The sequence below is a fragment of the Myotis daubentonii genome, chromosome 1 (genome assembly GCF_963259705.1).
Source record: "Myotis daubentonii chromosome 1, mMyoDau2.1, whole genome shotgun sequence".
In the NCBI taxonomy this organism is placed as follows: domain Eukaryota; kingdom Metazoa; phylum Chordata; class Mammalia; order Chiroptera; family Vespertilionidae; genus Myotis; species Myotis daubentonii.
In genome coordinates this window covers 136,505,996-136,525,646 of record NC_081840.1, presented here as the reverse complement: position 1 = coordinate 136,525,646, position 19,651 = coordinate 136,505,996, and the positions used below count along the sequence as shown (strand labels likewise).

The 19,651-nt window shown below is 39.8% G+C and overlaps 1 protein-coding gene across 15 annotated transcripts in view; it reads right to left on the bottom strand.

Moving 5' to 3' along the window:
- The window catches only part of MLLT10 (MLLT10 histone lysine methyltransferase DOT1L cofactor), a 242,830-nt gene extending 223,452 nt beyond the window's left edge, over positions 1-19,378 (bottom strand). For 2 of the 15 annotated variants that reach the window (XM_059660759.1, XM_059660774.1), the window contains exon 1: positions 15,875-15,954. Coding sequence is in view for 11 of the 15 variants with exons in the window: in XM_059660745.1 (XP_059516728.1) it covers positions 15,875-15,954; positions 18,520-18,679 (240 nt within the window). In the remaining 4 variants the exon portion in view is untranslated. Of the gene's footprint in view, positions 1-5,710; positions 5,887-15,874; positions 15,955-18,519; positions 18,680-18,828 lie in introns of those variants that run through there. The other 13 variants (XM_059660755.1, XM_059660763.1, XM_059660745.1 and 10 more) reach the window with 12 other exon arrangements.
- Between the last annotated feature and the right edge of the window lie 273 nt (positions 19,379-19,651).

Here is a 19,651-nt window from a genome sequence, read left to right as displayed (position 1 = left end):
TTTCTCTCTCTCCCTCTCCCTTCTCTCTCTAAAAATTAATAAACATTTTTTTTTTAAATGTGCTATTGGCACAAAGACACATCAAAAGAACAGAATGTCCCAAAACAAATCCATACACATATGAACTGCTGGTTTATGACATAGTACCAATGTACAGCAGAAAGGAAAAGAATTGTGTTAAAACAACTGGATATTTAATATAACATGTAACACATATAATATGTATAAAATATATAAATATAGAAAATACATGTTTTCTCCCTATTTTACTCTATGCACAAAATCAAGCCACACGGGGTGGTTATAGACCTAAATGTTAAAAAATAGGGGAGAATAATCCTTTTAGAAGATTATATAGGAGCCCTGCCTGGGTAGCTCATTTTGATATTCAATGCCCGGTCAAGGCACATACAAGAATCAACCAATGGCCCAGCTGGTGTGGCTCAGTGGGTTGAGCATTATCCCATGGACCAAGAGGTCCCAGGTTCGATTTCCCAGTTAGGGCATATGCCCAGGTTGTAGGTTTGATGTGTCTCTCTCATCAAGATGTTTCTAGCTCTTTCTCCTCTCCCTTCCTCTCTATCTAAAAATCAATAAAAACATATTTTAAAAAAGAACCAACTAATGAATGTATCAATAAGCGGAACAAGAAATCGATGTTCCTCTCTCTCTCAAAAAAAATAATTTAACAATTTTACAAAGTATTATATAGGAGAATAATTTCATGATCTAAAGTTAGGAAAAACATTTGTTTTAATAGATCCCATGAAGCACTAACCATGAAAGAAAAAAAAACTGATAATTTTGGCAATGAAATTAAGAACTCTTCATTAAGAGTTTTAAAAAATGGAACCACTGCCCTAACCGGTTTGGATCAGTGGATAGAGCATCGGCCTGCGGACTGAGGGGTCCCAGGTTCCATTCCGGTCAAGGGCATGTACCTTGGTTGAAGGCACATCCCCAGTAGGAGGTGTGCAGGAGGCAGCTGATCGATGTTTCTCTCTCATTAATGTTTCTACTCTCTATTCCTCTCTATTCCTCTCTGTAAAAAATCAATAAAATATATTAAGAAAAAAATGTTTAAAAAATGAACCACTAACATAGAAAAGCCATCTCCAAGTCATAAGTGAAAAAATCCAAATGGCCTATAAATATATGAAAAGAAGCTCACCATGTTTAGTAATCAGGGAATTGCAAAGTAAAATCAATGACATACCACCACACAACTAGGAAAATCACTAAAGTTAAAAAGATTGACATACTAAGCACTGGATAAGGATGTAGAGCAGAGAAGCCATTCATTGGTGGGAAAGTAAAGTAACCATTTCTGAAAATGGATTGGCCTTCCTGACAACCTAGCAACTCCACTTCTAAACGTATACCCCAGAGCAATGTTTTTCAATCAGAGTGCCACAAGAATATTTAAAACATGCAATATCTAATTATTTAATCAGAGGCACTCTTTTCCCTTAGATTGAAAATATGCCTTATATTGCAATCCTGTATACATACACAGGATACTGGAAATACACTGAGTTTTTTCCTGTCCTCCTTCATTTTTTAATACTGGTCAGTCCCCACTAAATTGATTTTATGATCCTTCAAACTCAGCTATTTGAAGAGTAGTGAGCTAGAGAAATTCTTGAGCATGTACAAGAATATTCAAAACAGTAATTGTTCATAATTACAAAACACTGACAAAATCAACATGTCCATCAACAGCAGCCTGGATAGTGGTGTAATTTACATGTAGAAATATCATACAATAATGAAAATGAATCAACTACAGCTACATGCATTAAATAAATGAATCTCAACAGTATACTATGAATCAGAAAAAATAGAACATTATTCCATTTACATGAAATTCAAAACAGCCACAACTCAATTATACACTGTTTAGAAATAAAACAAGAGAACAAAGAACAATTAATACAAATATCAGGAAAGTGTTTCCTTTCTCAAACGGGAATGCAATCAGGGAGAAGCACAACAGGGGTCAAAGGTATGAACAATGCTCTACTTATTAATCTTGGTAAGTACCGTGTATGTGAATATTCATTTTATTATTTTAACTGTCCACATAGTGGGTGCACCCTCTTTTCTTGGAATCACGTATCTTTCAATTAAAGACAAGAAAATCCTATACACACACACACACACACACACAAGTAAAGTAAATAAATGCACAAGGTTGACCGCAAGAAAACGGGAGTCTTTGGAAAAGAGTAAAATATTAATTCTTTCATAGCTTATAATATATGGCTACTTGCTCAAATAACAAAAGAAACATACTTTGACATATATATGATCCATAAATCAAAGAAGACCAAAGGATGGAATGTGTTTGGAAGAGAAAGCTCAGAGCTTCTCCCAAAAAATCAGTTAGCAAATGCAATTAAACATCCATAAATATTAATCATGTGTTACCAAATAAGATGTAAAAAACTTCTAGAAAATCTAAAATGAAACTTTCCTGAACTGAGATACAACTCATCAAAATATTTCCATCCTTTAAAGCAGTGGTTCTCAACCTTCTGGCCCTTTAAATAGTTCCTCATGTTGTGACCCAACCATAAAATTATTTTTGTTGCTACTGTTATGAATCGTAATGTAAATATCTGATATGCAGGATGGTCTTAGGCGACCCCTGTGAAAGGGTCGTTCAACCACCAAAGGGGTGGTGACCCACAGGTTGAGAACCGCTGCTTTAAAGATACAGAGAATATTGCATTTTCCCCCAAAAGAGGGGACTTCTGTAATACTTTCAACAATAAAGAATTATTTATATATATATATATATATACATATATATATTTTATTATTGATTTTTTACAGAGAGGAAGGAGAGAGATAGTTAGAAACATCAATGAGAGAGAAACATCGATCAGCTGCCTCCTGCACATCTCCCACTGGGGATGTGCCTGCAACCCAGGTACATGCCCTTGACCGGAATCGAACCTGGGACCCTTCAGTCCGCAGGCCGAAGCTCTATCCGCTGAGCCAAACCAGTTTCGGCAAGAATTATTTTTTTAAAAAAGAAAAAATGCCCACCTTGCTTGGCTCAGGGGTTGAGCATCAACTCTGAACCGAGAGGTCACATGCCCGGGTTGCAGGCTCGATCCCCAGTAGGGGGGGTGTAGGAGACAATCGATCTATGATTCTCTCTCATCATTGATGTTTCTGTCTCTCTCCCTCTCCCATCCTCTCCCTCTCTCCCTCTCTCTCTCTCTCTCTCAAAACCAATAAAAATATTTAATAAATAAATAAAATTTAAAAAGAGAAAAAATATTATAAAGACAAACAGAATAAAATAAGAACCAGGGGTTTGAAACATACACACACAATGGCAGAAACTAATAAACCTCCAAAAAGATCCAACCATGAAGGAATACAGTAAACCCTCAATTTTGCAGACCTCAATAGACTTTAGATTTACAAATATTCTTGTTCTGTATGTCATATGTGAAAATTAACACCCTATTAATTTTAAAATGCTTTTAACCAAGATTTGCTTATAATTAAATTAACAGGTTATTTTTTAAACATATTTTAGTAAATAAGCCTTATGTTGGAAAAACACTAGTAATTTCATCAACATAAAAATTACAAGAATCACTTGTAAATAATGTTCAGGGAATGATTAGCACATGACCATACAGCATTTCCAGTGGTAACTGGTGGAGTGACTTTCTGCAGCAGTTCCAGCCATGCCCCACCCATGTGTATTTGTTTACTCTCGGTGACAGGTGATTGCATGCATTTACTAGCCCTATTCAGTATAAATTTAAAATTACTATAGTAATGAAATTAAACTTTCATACATACTTAATTTTTATCATACAAACATGTCTACATAAGTAAAAACAGCAAACTAATTTGTCAATTTTTTAGCATACATATTCAGAAAAACCTATCTTATTATATAATGGAATTTCAGCTTTTAAGGGACATCCCCCTCGCGCAAATTAGTCCATTATAGTGAGATTTTTTAAAATATTTTTATTGATTTTAGAGAGGAAGGGAGAGGGAGAGGGAGAGGGATAGAAACATCAATGATGAGAGAGAATCATTGATTGGCTGCCTCCTGTACAACCCCAACTGGAGACAGAGCTCACCAACCAGGTATGTGCCCTGACTGGGATCGAACCTTGACCTCCTGGTTCATAGGTCACTGCTCAACCACTGAGCCACGCCAGTCGGGCTACATTGAGATTTTACTATAATATCCTTAGAGCTGATATATTTCCTATTTCTACCACATGGATGCTATTTTCATTTTTCCCCTAATCTAAAATATCAAGACAAAGATAGTCACATACACACATGTCTTAACACTTCTGGTTACTTGCTTGAACATTATAGCATAGCACTTAAGAGTATCATCTCTGGAGAACAGCATGTAAAAAATCTTTTGGGGTTCTTAGTCTACTCAGAGTTATATAGAAGATGGAGCAGGGAAAGTGAAAACAGGAGCAGTAGGGACGAGGTACTGGGGATAGAAAAGTTTACATCACATTAGAGCAGCTTTAGTTTCTATTGGCTCTAGAGTAATACCCCCATAAATTTCTAACCCTAATGAGTAACTACAGAACTAGAATTTTTAGTGTTGGGGGTGAGGGTAGGTGGTGTTTACCCAGCTATGTACTATGCAGAAATTAAATGTGTAAGTGGACATAACATACTTTTAGTGAAAATACCATGGACCAGAAAAAAAATCTTCCCTGAACTAAGTTAAGAGACAGTCTAGTAAATTTAGAAACAGTAATCATATTTGCTTTGTAGAAGAAAATTCTGAAACAGAAAAGATAAGGGAGCTCACTAAGTATGTGTAATATGCTATCTTTTTGTAAAAAAGAAAAAAAAGAGTCTATATATGTATAAGCATGTACATACATAGAGGAGCCAGTAAAATAAATAAAAATCAAATTACAATGGGAAATCTGGAAACAAAACTGGGGGAATAAGAGAGGTTTAGGAGGAAGAACTTCCACTGTGTGTTTTTATATTTTTGAACTGTATCATATCATCTTATCAAAAATTAAATAATTTAAACTGCTGCAATAATCTAGACCAAAAAAAAAATAGAGAAGTAGAGAAGTTAAATTTAAGATGCCTATGATACCTAAATAGATAACCAGGAGGCAACTGCAAATATGGATCTACAGACTAGAAAAAAGTTGTTCAGGTGATACTGATGCCTACAGGTATCCATAAGCATGCCTAAGTTTACCTCAAGTGAAGTAATCAAATAAACAGGCCAGAAAAGCAATCATATAAGTTCAGCTTTAAAGAAGCAAAGAATACCAAATGGGAATCCAAAAAAGCACTAGTTAAAGATATCAGAGAAGAAAGCAGCTTCCCAGAAGTCATGAGGAGAGTGTCTTGCAAGAAAGGTCAACCGACCAGTTTTAAATACTGAAAGTAGATCAACTAGAATAAAAACTGAAAAGAAAATTTTAGACATAGCCATTTAAAGTTAACAAAATCAACAGAATGGTGGACTTAAGACAAATATAATGGTTTGAAGGGTGAATGAACAAGAAGGAGCTTGTGATATTTTATGAAAATTCATTACATTAGTTTTTTTTATAAAAGGATTTGAGGCAGCCTACATATAAGGGACCTATATTATAATAATAAAAAATAGAAAAATGAACTTTGAAAGCCAATATGAGGGACAGCCCCTGATTTAGGGAAACTCTCTTACCCCTGACTCCAACTATGTAGTTCTAGTGAGGGTTGTCATTCATAGTACCCTCCCCACTCCAGCCACAGGGATGTTGAGTACATGATCCAAGACAGGCCAATCAGAGTCCTTCCCAGGATTCTTCAAGAGAGCCCCTTCTTCTGGTTGAAGGGGCTAGGAAGATGAGAGCCAAGAGCTGCCAGCAGTCATTGTTCCCGCCTCATGAAGTAGAGAGTCTGTAGTATGAGAGAATGAAATCAACACGCAGAGAAACAGAGGTAAGAGGTGAAGTTCTACACCCCACAGGAGGAAGATGAGGAGGGAACAACTATAATAATAGTCAGATAAATATAACTGATGTAGCTAAAGACCTGATTTGGTTCTAAGCTGCCTGGTAGCCAAAACAAAAAGAAAAACAGAATGTATGTCACAGAGCTATCAAAAAGGAGGAAATATACCAGATCCTCACGGGAGACAATTTTCTTTATGCTAAATTATTAAAAGAATTTCTTGTACATGGATCTTTATATAACGCTCACTGAAAGATAAAACAGTGTCCATGATGAAAGCATTTAGCAATTACAGACTTCATATGCTATTTTTTAAAATGAAAACTAGGCCCGGCCAGCATGGTTCAATGGTTGAACAACAACCTATGAACCAGATCACGGTTTGATTCTTGGTCAGGGCACATGCCCGGGTTTCAGGCTCGATCTCCAGTGTGGGACCTGCAGGAGGCAGCCATCAATGATTCTCTCTCATACCTGATGTATGTCTGCCTGCCTGCCTGCCTGCCTGCCTGCCTGCCTGCCTGCCTGCCTTCCTTCCTTCCTTCCTTTCTCTCTCTCTCTCTCTCTCTCTCTCTCTCTCTCTCCCCCCCCATCTCCCTTCCTCTCTGAAATCTATAAAAATCTATTTTAAAAATAAAATGAAAACTAAGTTATATCTCAATCATTAAGCACAATTAAGGTTAGACTATAAAAAGAAGTTGGAGAAGCAAAGATAACAAATGGTGTTATTCTTCCAGGAGTTTGCTAGTGAAAAGAGGAAAGACAGAAAGGTGAAAAATGTGAAGGGAAAGTAGAAACCATAGAAAGATTCAAAAATGTTTGTGAGCTGACTGGGGAAAAAGTAAAAATGACAGACAAAAAATAAAACAAGACACTGGGAGAAATGGGAAAAGACAACATCACAAGCTACAGGTGTTTAATTCTACTTAAAAACTACCTTCTCTCCTTCCTAATATCCCACTAAATTATATAAAAAGGGCATAACACCACATAGACAAAAAGAACAAAAGGGAAGACAACAACTATAAAGTTTTGCAAGCTATGAAAGAGACAAGTATAGTATATGACTTAACAGATCAGAAAAGGTTGCTGCAATAAGACAAGCCCAAAGGCAATATATCTTGGACCACATAGCACCAGAAACTGGAAGAATTTTAGGCATCAGGCATCGGGGATGGGGAGTTGTACAAGCGCAGTGGTGGTATATGTACCTGGGAGGGATGGGTTCAGGTAAGGCTAAAAACAGAAAGAAATGGGTATAAACTGAAAAACAATCACACACCTCCCTCCCAATCTCCTTCTACACTACACATTACCTGTCTCTCTCCCACACTAGAAAACTGCAAAAAGAGTAAAGGAGGAAATCCAGAGTTGGAGACACCAGGCACAGCTAAGGAAAGGGATATCATAGTGAAAAAGGAAGTAACTGAGAATCTAATTCTAAATAGTGAAAGTCCAGCAACCACCTGACTCAAAAAATACTGGTAACTAAGTTGGTCAATCCTAAATGGATGATTTTCCTCCAAATAAACTAACCCAGTTGGTGGTCTCCTAATAGAAGAACCCAGCTAAATCACCTTTAATGAAGCCAACCAGCCAACAATCCCTGCCCATACAGAGCTTCCAATCCACTCATTATGAATTTGATGGCTAAGAGTGGCCAGATTTTTAAGCAAAGTCTTTAACAAGACAGGCCAAAACAAATAGTGTAGAGAAACTAATGAAAAGAGTCCTAAGAGCTGAAGAAAACATCAGAAAACTGAAACAAAACAAAAATAACCATCTGATTAATATTCTCATAGAGTTAAGAGAAGATATTGCACCAAGAAACAAAATCAGAAAATGAAAATAAGGACCATTCAAAGAGCATAAAAGAGCCTTGGAAGTTAAAAGTGTAATAGAATTCAGGAATTTAAGTTAAGGTTTGGAAGATAAGGCAAAGAACTACTTCAGAAAGTAGGACAAAAATAAACACAAAATATAAAATATTAGATTAATTCAAATGGCCCAACATCCAAATAAAGAAACATACAGAAAAAGCCAACAAGGACAACATAACTGAAGAAATTATCAAAGAAATAACTCAAAAACATTTCTCCTAACTGAAATGTTCTCCAACATGATTTAACAAAACAAAAGGGCCACTGTGTGCCCAGTAAAATGAGTAAGGGAAAGCACACTACCATGAAAAGTTATCAGAGCCCTGGCCAGTGTGCCTCGTATTGTCCCATGAACCAAAAGGTCACCAGTTGGATTTCCAGCCCGGGAATACGGGCACCATTCCCAGTAGGGGGCTTACAGAAGGCAGCCAATCGATGTTTCTCTCTCTCCCCCTTTCCCTTCTCTAAAATCATTAAAAAGTACAGCCGGCCCTGGCCGGTTTTGCTCAGTGGATAGAACTTCGGCCTGCGGACTCAAGGGTCCCGGGTTCAATTCTGGTCAAGGGCATGTACCTTGGTTGCGGGCACATCCCCAATAGGGGGTGTGCAGAAGGCAGCTGATCGATATTTCTGTCTCATCGATGTTTCTAACTCTCTATCCCTCTCCCTTCCTCTCTATAAAAAATCAATAAAATATATTTAAAAAAAAAAAATACAGCCGACGTCGCTCAGTGGTTGAGCATCAATCTATGAACAGGTTGCAGACTTGATCCCCAGTAGGGGGTGTGCAGGACGCAGCCATTCAATGACTCTCTCATCATTGATGTTTCTATCACTCTCTCCCTCTCACTTCCTCTCTAAAATCAATAAAAATATATTTTAAAAAAATAAAATCAATAAAAACATGTAAGTATCAGAGATAAGGTAGATAAGGAAAACATATTAAATCCAGAGAGAACAATCATATATAAAAGATTAGAAATCAGAACTTCGTGGGACTTAACAAAAATACTGAAACCTAAAAAGCAGTGGAGAAATATCTTCAAAATTCTGAAGGAAAATGATTACCAAATATTCTACTCAGCCACACTATCAATCAAGCAAGATGGTAAAACTACATGCAAGAATTTAAAAATTTCTTTCTCATACACCTTTTCCTATGAAGCTGCTAGAAGATTTACCAGCCAAAACAAAAAAATAAAACATTAAAGAAGAAATGGGAGAATGAAGAGTTAGAAAACAGGGAATTCAAAATAAGCAAAAAGCAAAGAAACTCCCAAGATGATAGTGAAGAAAGTTCCAGGAGTAAAGAGAAACCAGCCAGGATGGGAGCAGGGGAGATGGTGCTTAGAGGAAGGTCTCCCAGTTTAAAAGGGAAGGAGGAAGAGGGAAAGGTAGAGGAGGGAAAAGTAGAGAAGGGGAAGGAGGGAGAAGAGGAAGGAGAGAAAATATGTTGGCAGAAAGGGAGAAGAACAAAAGAGAAAGAGGGGAGAGGAAGGGGAGAAGAGAGGAAGAAGACAGGAAGAGAAAAAGGAGGGAGAGGAGATGGTGAAGAGAGGATGAGGAAAAGGAAAGAAGTAGGTAAAGAAAAGAAAATTTGAATTTATAGACTACCTGACTCATTAACCAAATGGAAAATTGTATGAAGAAAGCAATCATAGTATACTTTGCTTAAAAATTAACAAAACATTTAAATAATTGGGATAATGTAATTATTATTTAGTATTATTGATTTAACCAAAATGTGTGATGCAGTAAAAGACAACATCTAAAAATGGTATGTCAAATATTGATGTTTAGACATTCATTTTAGAAATACAGAAGTAGCCCTAGTTAGATTGGGTCAGTGGATAGAGCGTTGGCCTGCAGACTGAAGGATCCTGGGTTCAATTCCGGTCAAGGACATGTGTCTGGGTTGTGGGCTCGATCCCCAGTATGGGGCGTGCAGGAGGCAGCCAATCAATGGTTCTCCCTCATCATTGATGTTTCTAGCTCTCTCTCTCTCTCTCCCTTCCTCTCTGAAATCAATAAAAATATATTAAAAAATAAATAAGTATAGAAATACCAAAAGGTGTTGCCCCTGAAGAATGAGATGAGTATTCAAGAGTCAAACAGTGAGGTACTATTTTGTGTGTAAAGAGAAGCTTTTGGTATTACCTGACTTTGACTAAGTGCATAACACTTAGTCAAAGTCAGGTAATACCAAAAGCTTCTCTTTGATAAACATAAAATTAAGTCTAAACAACAAAAAAAGGAATAAATAGGTACCATATGCTGGGCAATGTATCTTACAAAGATACCATGTTGTCTCTCTCTCTCTCTCTCTCACCCCCTCCCTCTCTACCCTTCCTCTCTCTCTAAAATTAATTTTTAAAAGGTTTTAAATGTTCAAATAAATAAAGGAAAGCATATAGCCCTTAAAGCAATAATAGCAAGATACTATTAAAAATACAAGCAGTTGCCCAGCCAGTGTGGCTCAGTGGTTGAGTGTCAACCCATGCACCAAGAGATCGCAGATTCAATTCCTGGTCAGGGCACATGCTCAGGGTTGCGGGTTTCGGGCTCAATCCCCAGTGGGGGGCATGCAGGAAGCAGCAATCAATGTTTCTCTCACATCGATGTTTCTATCCTTCTCCCTTCCTCTCTCTAAAAATCAATAAAAACATATTTTTTTTGAAAACTATACTGTGTTGTATATCTGAAAGTTTACTAACAGAGTAGCAAATCTTAAAAGTTCTCATCAAAAGGGAAAAATATTTGCAAATGTGAGATGATTGATGAATGTTAACTTATTACAGTAGTCATTTTGATACAACATATCTAATATGCTGTACACATTAAATTAATGTTATATGCCAATTATATCTCAGTAAAACTGGGAAGAAAAAAAATATAGAGAAGGGCCTAATAGATACTAAAGGATAATGGTGGACTCAGACTGAGGAGAGTACAGAAAGTACTTCAACTTAATCTTTTATTATTCCTTTTAAGTAGAAGGGAAGGTTTGAAGCAAATATGAATAAGTAACATCTGTTCATTCTGGGTGGGGAATACATATGTATTCATTTTATGTCCTATATTGCTCAGAATTATTTGTGATAATTAAATGTATATCAATATAATTTTACTGGAATTAAATATAATTAATATAGTTAAGCATATAATTTATATGGTTTTATAGATTTATAGTGATTTGCTTGCATTATATAGCTTCATTAAGCAAAAATTTTAAAATCCTATATAATGAAAGGCTAATATGCAAATTGTCCCCTCCACCAGGAGTTCAACCAGGAGTTCGACCAAGGGGAGGGGCAGGCCGGCCAACCACCTTCGGCCCCTCCCCCGGCCCTGTCGGGCCTGATGGGGCGGGCTGGCAGGATCCCATCCATGCACGAATTCATGCACCAGGCCTCTAGTAAAATAATATAACCCTAGTAAAATAATATATCCCTAAAACCTTGACTTTTAATTCCATCTGGCAATTTCTCCCTAACAATGTAAGAAACAAGGAAGAACTATAATAAAGAGGCAGAGAAAAAAATTACTGTAGGAAAGAAATAGTCTTTCATTTAGCACTAGAATAGCAATATCTAATTAATGCAAATTCTTAACTGGCTTTTGGCCATTTTTTTTTTTCATGATTCACTCTCTACTTGTTTTTGAAGTAGAATATTTAAAATATAAAATATCCTCACTGTATCTCATTGAAATGATAGAAGTAGATAAAATTTCTAATCTCTCTCTTCAGCCTGGTAATTAAGAACGACAAATACACATTAAATACAAAAATAGTCATCAGTATTTTAACCTCTCACCACTATGATAATGATCAGTAAGTAGTATAAGTCTAAAAAAATTTCTCAACAAAACATTCATACTTGCGGTGAGTAAAGCAATTCAAGCACTTTCACTAAATTATGAATGCCTATCTACAAAGAGCTTCCCTTAAAAATCAACCAAACTTTCCCCCAATCCTACTTTTATTTTCCTCTTTCCTAATGTTTTTAAAATTCAATCTAGCCCTAGCTGGTTTGGTTCAGTGGATAGAGCATCGGCCTGCAGACTGAAAGGTCCCAGGTTCGATTCCGGTCAAGGGCACATACCTCGGTTGCAGGTTCCCTGGCCCTGGTCAGGGTGTGTACAGGAGGCAATCTATGTGTCTCTCTCACATCGATGTTTCTTTCTGTCTCTCCCTCTCCCTCCCACTCCCTCTCTCTAAAAATCAATGAAAAAATATCCTTAGCTGAGGATTAACCAAAAAAAATTTCTTTCTGAAAAATAAAATTCAATCCAATCCTACAATCTCTATTCTCTTCAATGCCCTATATAGAGCATTCTGCCCAAACCAGGGAACTATCATTGCTGTCTCAAGAACTTTTTTTATTCCAGCACCCTTGGCAGCAATGTCACTATCAACTATTCTTTCCTGAAAAACCAATTGCTTGTCTGTGTTGCTACTATACGTGTAATTCTCCCTTCCTGAAGTTCATTATTCATCCTTGGTATCATGTTTTCTTAGTCTTCCACATGTGAGTATTCACCATAGTCCTGTCTTCACTTTTCCTTTTCTCCAGCAAAAAAATATCATTTGGTTCCCAGTATTCCTTCTATGTAGCTCCAACTTTAACCTGACTTCATTATTTTAATCATAAATTTCCAATGAAAAATCCTAGCAGCATCAAAACATGCCCAAAACAAAAATTCTCCTTACTCTTCAATTTTGTTCTCCCTCCTCTATTACTATCACTGTATTACTATTAATGGTATCACCATTCCCGAATGATCAACCTTGACATTTCAAGGTCTTTGATCATTCCCTCTCCTTTACTCAATATCCATTTCTATCATTTCATCCTTCAAAATGCTCCCTTTCTTTTTACTCCCTCCCTTTCAACTCTCACAGTTTTATATTAATAGCATTCTAAGTCTGTTTCTAAATTCCCTTTCAAATCCATTCTATATACTACCAAACTACTTGTCTAAAAATACTGTTTCACTGTTCTGGATTTTTACTCTTCAATATCTGTCAAGGTACCACCAGCTCATAATTCCACTTTCTCTGAGAAGTGAGCTATCCCAAAACAACAGAGATCTCCCTGTGTCTGAACCACTCAACCATATTGTCTAGCCATGGCCAACTGATGATCTAGGTACTTCATCCAAGCCAAGCCAAAAGTTTTGTTTTCGTTTTTTCCCCCAAAGGAACATGACATTCAGACTGAGATGTAGTCTCTTGATACAGGAGGTAGAAAATATTAGGAGCTGAAGTATGCCCATCTTTCACATATAACATGATAGCTGAAAAATTAATCACAGCCCAGACTCCAACTAGATATGTATTGCTCTTAAAACTATGTTGTCCTTATCCATAAAATGAGAATGAATAACCTCATAGATTTGATAGGTTGATTAAAGGAGAGAATTGGTATAGAACATTCAGCAAAGTATCTGACAGACAGTAAACAGTCAAAAAAAGTTAACTATTGATTGTTGTAGAAAGCAGCAGAGAAAATCTGCAGAAAGAATAAAGCAGACACAGAGAAAACCAGAAATAAGATTAAGACTAATTCAATTCCCTTTCTAGGTCATGCATACATTTCCATGTTCTGGTTCTTAGCTCCTTTATCCTTAAAATAAAATGCTCTTTCTTCGCTTATTTTAGCTTGGAATAAGTTTTTGTTTCTTACAAAGGACCTAACTTTTACAACTGTACACTACAGAAATTTAAAGGAGGTTGTGTCTCTTCTTTAAAACCTTTAATTGCCCCCACATCATCTCATCAAATAAAGCTGAAATAAAATGCATCCTCCAGCCCTGGTCAGGTAGCTCAGTTGGTAAGAGCATCATCCAGATACACCAAAGCAGTGGGGTTGACCCCCAGGTGGAACAAACAGATCTCTCTCTTTCTCTTCTCTCTTCTCTCTCTCTCTCTCTCTCTCTCTCTCTCTTTCTCTCTCTCTCTCTCTCTCTCTCTCTCTCTCTCTCTCTCTCTCTCTCTTCCCCCTTCCCCTCTAAAATCAATAAATAACAAAATTTAAGGATTAAAAAATGCATCCTCCAATATACTTTTTAGATAACTACTTTATTCACCCTAATATCTTGACCATGCCCTTAGAGCAGTGGTTCTCAACCTTCCTAATGCAGCAAACCTTTATAATACAGTTCCTCATGTTGTGGTGACCCCCAATTTCATTGTTACAAATTGAACATAATTAAAGCATAGTGATTAATCACAAAAACAATATGCAATTACATATGTGTTTTCCGATGGTCTTAGGCGACCCCTGTGAAAGGGTAGTTCGACCCCCAAAGGGGTCGTGACCCACAGGTTGAGAACCGCTGCCTTAGAGGCTAAAAGAATAAAAACAGGCAACAGGGGGCATTTAAGACAAATAATGTTGGCATTTTATCAATCCCATTCACAATACCTTTATCCTCCCTCTATTGATACCCACCTTTCCTATTTTCTAATCTTTCTCTGGCCCTGAATCTGTTGTAACACCGCTGGAAGAGCCTCACCTTAATTGTCAGTGTTTACTAATAAAGCATAACTTCCTTTGCTTGGTGACTCAAGAACCCCAAATCATAACATGCTACGAAGAGGCAAAAAAGACATGAGTACACCTATGTATGCTACCACATCAAATCTTAACATTTTTGATTGATTTCATCCTCCATTTGTTAATTCCCATTATGGTAACATTTGATCAATACCTATAATTCTGCTACAGTGCGTTTTCACACTCAAACAAAACATATCAACAGAATACTGCTCTGAATTTCACAAACCTAGATAGGCTATTCAGCCATTTACTCAGGCTATAAAAATAAAAGATTCTGTTTTTACTATACATGTAGAGAAATTGAAATGTTTCTTCCCTACCTTCTGTCAAATTCTCTAGTCAATACCAAAAGGAGCTATAACATTTCAAATGATAATGCTTTTATATGATTAATGAATATTAAATCTATTTCTCCCTGATAGATCCAGAAGTTCAACTAGAAAAATGCTTTTGGCCATAAAGAATAAACATACCACCCAGGCAGCATGGCTCAGTTGAACATTGACCTATGAACCAGGAGGACAGGTTCAATTCCCAGTCAGGGCACATGCATGGGTTGCAGGCTTCATCCCTGATAGGGGGCGTGCAGGAGGCAGCCAATCAATGATTCTCTCTCATTGATGTTTCTATCTCTCCCTCTTCCTCTCTGGAAGCAATAAAAAATATATTTAAAATAAATAAATAAACAAACATCCCTCCCTCACTGTTACAGGTGGTTTACAAAAGTGTTCAGGACCTGCTGGTGTGGCTCGGTGGTTGAGTGTCAACTCATGAACCAGATGGTCATAGTTCAATTCCCAGTCAGGGCACATGCCCAGGGTTTCAGGCTGGATCCCCAGTCGAGAGTGTACAAGAGGCAGCCAATCAATGATTGCCTCTCATCATTGATGTTTCTATCTCTCTCTCCCTCTTTCTTCCTCTCTCTGAAATCAATAAAAACTTTTTTTTTAAGTGTTTAGAAAGAAGGTAGCCGCCAGCTAAGTAAAAAAGAAAGATTTTTTATGTTGTTTTGCCAAAGGGATTGAATGTCTGAAAATATTGAGCAATGTTAAACCATACATGTGCAGACATAGCAAAAAGTATGAATCGCTAAATTCTTAATGTGTTTTTTATTCACTAAAAAGAACGTGACAGAATCAGCAGTATAACTTATGTCCTACTGTCATTATATTCTAACTATGATTAGCCAATTTAACCTTCAAACCAGTAGTCAGGGCTAATAAACTAAAATACAACTTTATACATTATCTGCTCAAAGTATCCATCAACATATGCTTATGTTGTTCAATTTCTTTTTCAGGTTTTATAAAATTGGTTTAAAACTGTAAGTTAATGTTTGGCCCGAAATCAATATTTGAACAATAGACTGACAACCCTTCAAACTGAAACATGTACATAACATCCTAAGCTACTCAGAAAAGTATTTTAATGTTTTTGATAAACAGTCCTTACCACTCTGGCTGCTCTCTCCTGAGATTCACATTTCCGGCAAAACCATGGTCCAGTGGGTACTTGAACAATGCCATAGCAAGCTGTCGGGAAATAAAATATTTTAAATTATGTTAAGAAAAAAGAATTATGGAAAATCAAATACCCTTTCAAAGCCCTATTAAACTAATTACCTCTCGAACTATTAATGTAAACCTCCTGCTTTGTAGAAAATTAAAACATTTTATATCTATATTTAACACATATATTATCTTAGTTGAAATCGTATGACATAATAAAAATGTTAAAATGCCAATTATGTTATTTCATTTAAGTATAAACATTACAATTTTAATTATTCTTTTATGATAGGAATATTAGGCAAAATTTAACACATGATTAGATTTTTATAGACTAACTCAGAAATTAATTCATTCCTATATCCTGCAGTTTAAGAAGCAATCATTTTAGATAAGTCTAATGAAAATATTTCCAAATCATCTTTCAAAATGAGCAACAGATACTGCAGAAAAGAAAATTACATGTAAAAGTGAAAGGAGCCCGGCCGGTGTGGCTCAGTAGTTCAGTGTCTCGACCCATGAACCAAGAGGTCATCAGTTTGATTCAGATCAGGGCACATGACTGGGTTTCACTTTCTGGGCTTGATTCCCAGTAGGGGACGTGCAGGAGGCAGCCAATGGATGATGTTTCTCTCTCATCAATGTTTTTATCTCTCTATCTCTCGCCTATCCTCTCTCTAAAAATCAATAAAAACACATTTGGAAAAAAAAAGTGAAATGCTTCCCAAATAGGCAAATCTATAGAGACAGTGGTTGCCTGGGGAGTTGAGTAGAAATGAGAATACAAGGTTTCTTGTTAGGGTGGTGAAAATGTTCTAAAATTGTGGTAATGGATGCAAAACTTAGTGAATACACACAACAAAAGTGAATTGTACACTTTAAGTGGGTGAATTGTAAGGCATGTAAATCACATCTCAATAAAGCTGTTACTTATAAAAAGTGAACATTCCTAAATATAGGTGAATGTTCCAATAAGTATGAATATATATCACATATCTAAGTCTAGTTGTTTTTTAAAAATTGTTTTTATAATATGTAATTAACTCAAAATTGAAATTTTCCTAAAAACACTAACATCTAATTGACATTCTGAATGAGCGCACTCAAAGGAAACTTGAAAATATCTTAAATATTGGAAAGCACTTAAAGAATATAAAATCAGCACAAGTTTTTAAATCTCCAAAATGTTCTATCAGCCAAGAAACACTACATGAGTGTCCAAAAACATATTTCAATTCAGAAGTACTGTAGAGAAGAAAATTAACTTTAAAAAAAAATTTAAGACTTAAATGAACATTTTCTATATTGAGATGAGATTACTTATCAAAACCTGATAATTTATCATCCAATTCATAAGAAATACCTCCACCAATGCCAATAAATACTGGAATGCAAATACTATATACCAGTTTTCTAAGATCATAAAATTAGTATCTAGTTTCAACACATTTTTTACTCCTTAAGAAAGCTGTGCAACCTTGTTCTTCAAAGGAAAATGGGAATAACTGCGTTCTCAGGTTAATTCACTACCTCCTAAGTCTCCCTTCCCAGTTCTAGGATTCCATGCTAAAGAATGCACTTTAGCCCCACTTATTCATCACTCAATGCCAGGTTCAGAAATGGGAATGGGACGGGTTGGTGAATAATAAGGAGTGTAAGAGCCACCAAAAAATTATCTAGATTGCCTCACTTCCTTACCACATGAAAGGTCAATGTCCAGAAAACTGTCTTGCTAGTGTCCTAGGCTTTTTCTGAGTATCAACCAACCTCACTGAGTAGAAACACCCAGAAATAAACTACGATGCTCCCCAAATCACTGGTGGCACCGCCTCCTCTTTTTCTCTTCAGTCACTGACGCTGAGGAAGTGGCCTGATTTGGCCAGGGAACACATCCCGCAGCCCAAGCCGGTGCAGCCAGGCACTCCTGCAGCAGCACCACTGCGGCGCGACCTCCGCCCTCCTCCCGCAGCGAGCTCCCGGTCCCCAGCAGCGGAGCCTCCGCCAGAACGCCGGAGGGGCGGCCGCAGACGCCTCCCCGCCCCGATCTCCAGCGGCCAGGCAGCCCCTCGGCCCCCTCCCCCACGCCCCGGAGCGGGGAGCGGCGTTCCCAGGCGGCTTCCATGCCACAGGAAGTCCCCAGACACACTGCGGCAGACGGGAGGGAGCGGGCCCAAAGGGGGAGGGGTCTACACGTGCCCGAGCCCACCGCCAAGGTAACCCCACCGAGGGGGGCAAGCCCTGCCGCCCCCCGCACTCCACCCCCTCCCGCAGCCCCGCAGCCCGCAGCCCCCTCTTCCAACCACGGCCCCCGAGACTCCAGACCCCCGAGTCCGGGCGCAGGCGGCGGCCAAATGACACTTGAGAGAGTGAGCGCCGCATCACATGACAGTCCAGGCCACACGCACTTTCTCCCACACGCACAGCCCACCCCCGCCGCTCCCCGCCGAGGCCCCGCGGAGTCCACCCCGGGCCGCGGAACGGGGCGGGGCGGGGGAGGGGCGGGGGAGCTGGCAGTTGCCGCCCCGGTGGGGGACGCGGTGACGGTTGGGAGCGGGCCCGGTTCGGCCCGGCGGGCGGTTGGGTGTTTACCTTGATGCACCGCGACGCTGCATCCGTGCCCGTCGCAATAAACCAGTGGGTTCTCGGCCCAGCCTCTCTCGTCTGAGCAAACGCAACAGCCTCCAATCATCTCCTTCATACTATGGGAGACCTCGTCCTCCAGAGACACGGGCCGGTCGCTAGAGACCATCTAAGAGGGAGTTGGGGGGACCATTAAAAAACACATGCAAGCCAGTTAGTGCTTCCCGACCCCCCCCCACCCCCCCGCACAGCCAGCCACCCGCGCTCCCGCTCCCTCCCGGCGCCCGGCCCACGCCCGCCAATCGGCCACTCGCTCACTCGGGCTTTGCCGCTCAGTCACTCACGTTCCGCACAGGAGTCAGGAGCCATGTCCTTGCTGACTCCCCCCCACTTCCCCTCCACCGCCTCCTCCGCCTCCTCCTGGTCTTCTTCCCTCCCCACCTCCGCCCGGCGGCTAGCGCTGCAGCCCGGAGAGGGCACACATAATCAAGTAGGCCTCCGCACAGGCGCACTGGGGGGCTCCCGCTGGGCCCGGGCGGCGAGGGAGGGGAAGGGGCGCTGCGCTTCCTCCTCCAGCGTCACTCGGCGTGCGCGCCCGCCCGCGGCCGGCGTGAGAAGGCCGGGGAGAGGCTGGTCTGCGTGCGCGTCGCCGCGGACGGCGGGCAGCGCCTACCTCCCGGCGCCGGGCCCTCCCCGGGCCGCTCGCCGCCGCCGAGGTGTGCTAGAGGTTGGGGGCGAGGGGAGCCGGCGGCGCGCCGAGGCCGGAACGCGCCAACGGGAGGGCGCGGGGGTGCGCGCGCGGGGCGGGACGTTGGGCTGCCTCCGCGGCGCGGGTCTCGCGGGCCGCGTGTGCCGCCGGGAGAGGCCCCAGGGGAGGGGAGTGGGCTGCCGAGGCCGGGAGGGAGGGCGTTTTGTCATCGTAGCCGGAGGGGATTTCCCGGGGCATCTCCGTGCACGAGGATCTGCCTGCCGGCCTCTTCCTCCAGCACCGGCCCTGGACGGACCGGGCCGGGGCTAGCCGGCCGGCTTCCGGGAAGGCTGCCGCGAAGCCCGGCTTCCTGTCGCTGGCCGTGCCGACTTCACTGTCCTGCCGCAGCCTCTCCACCCACTAAATTCCCATCCTGGACTCGACCCAGAGTTC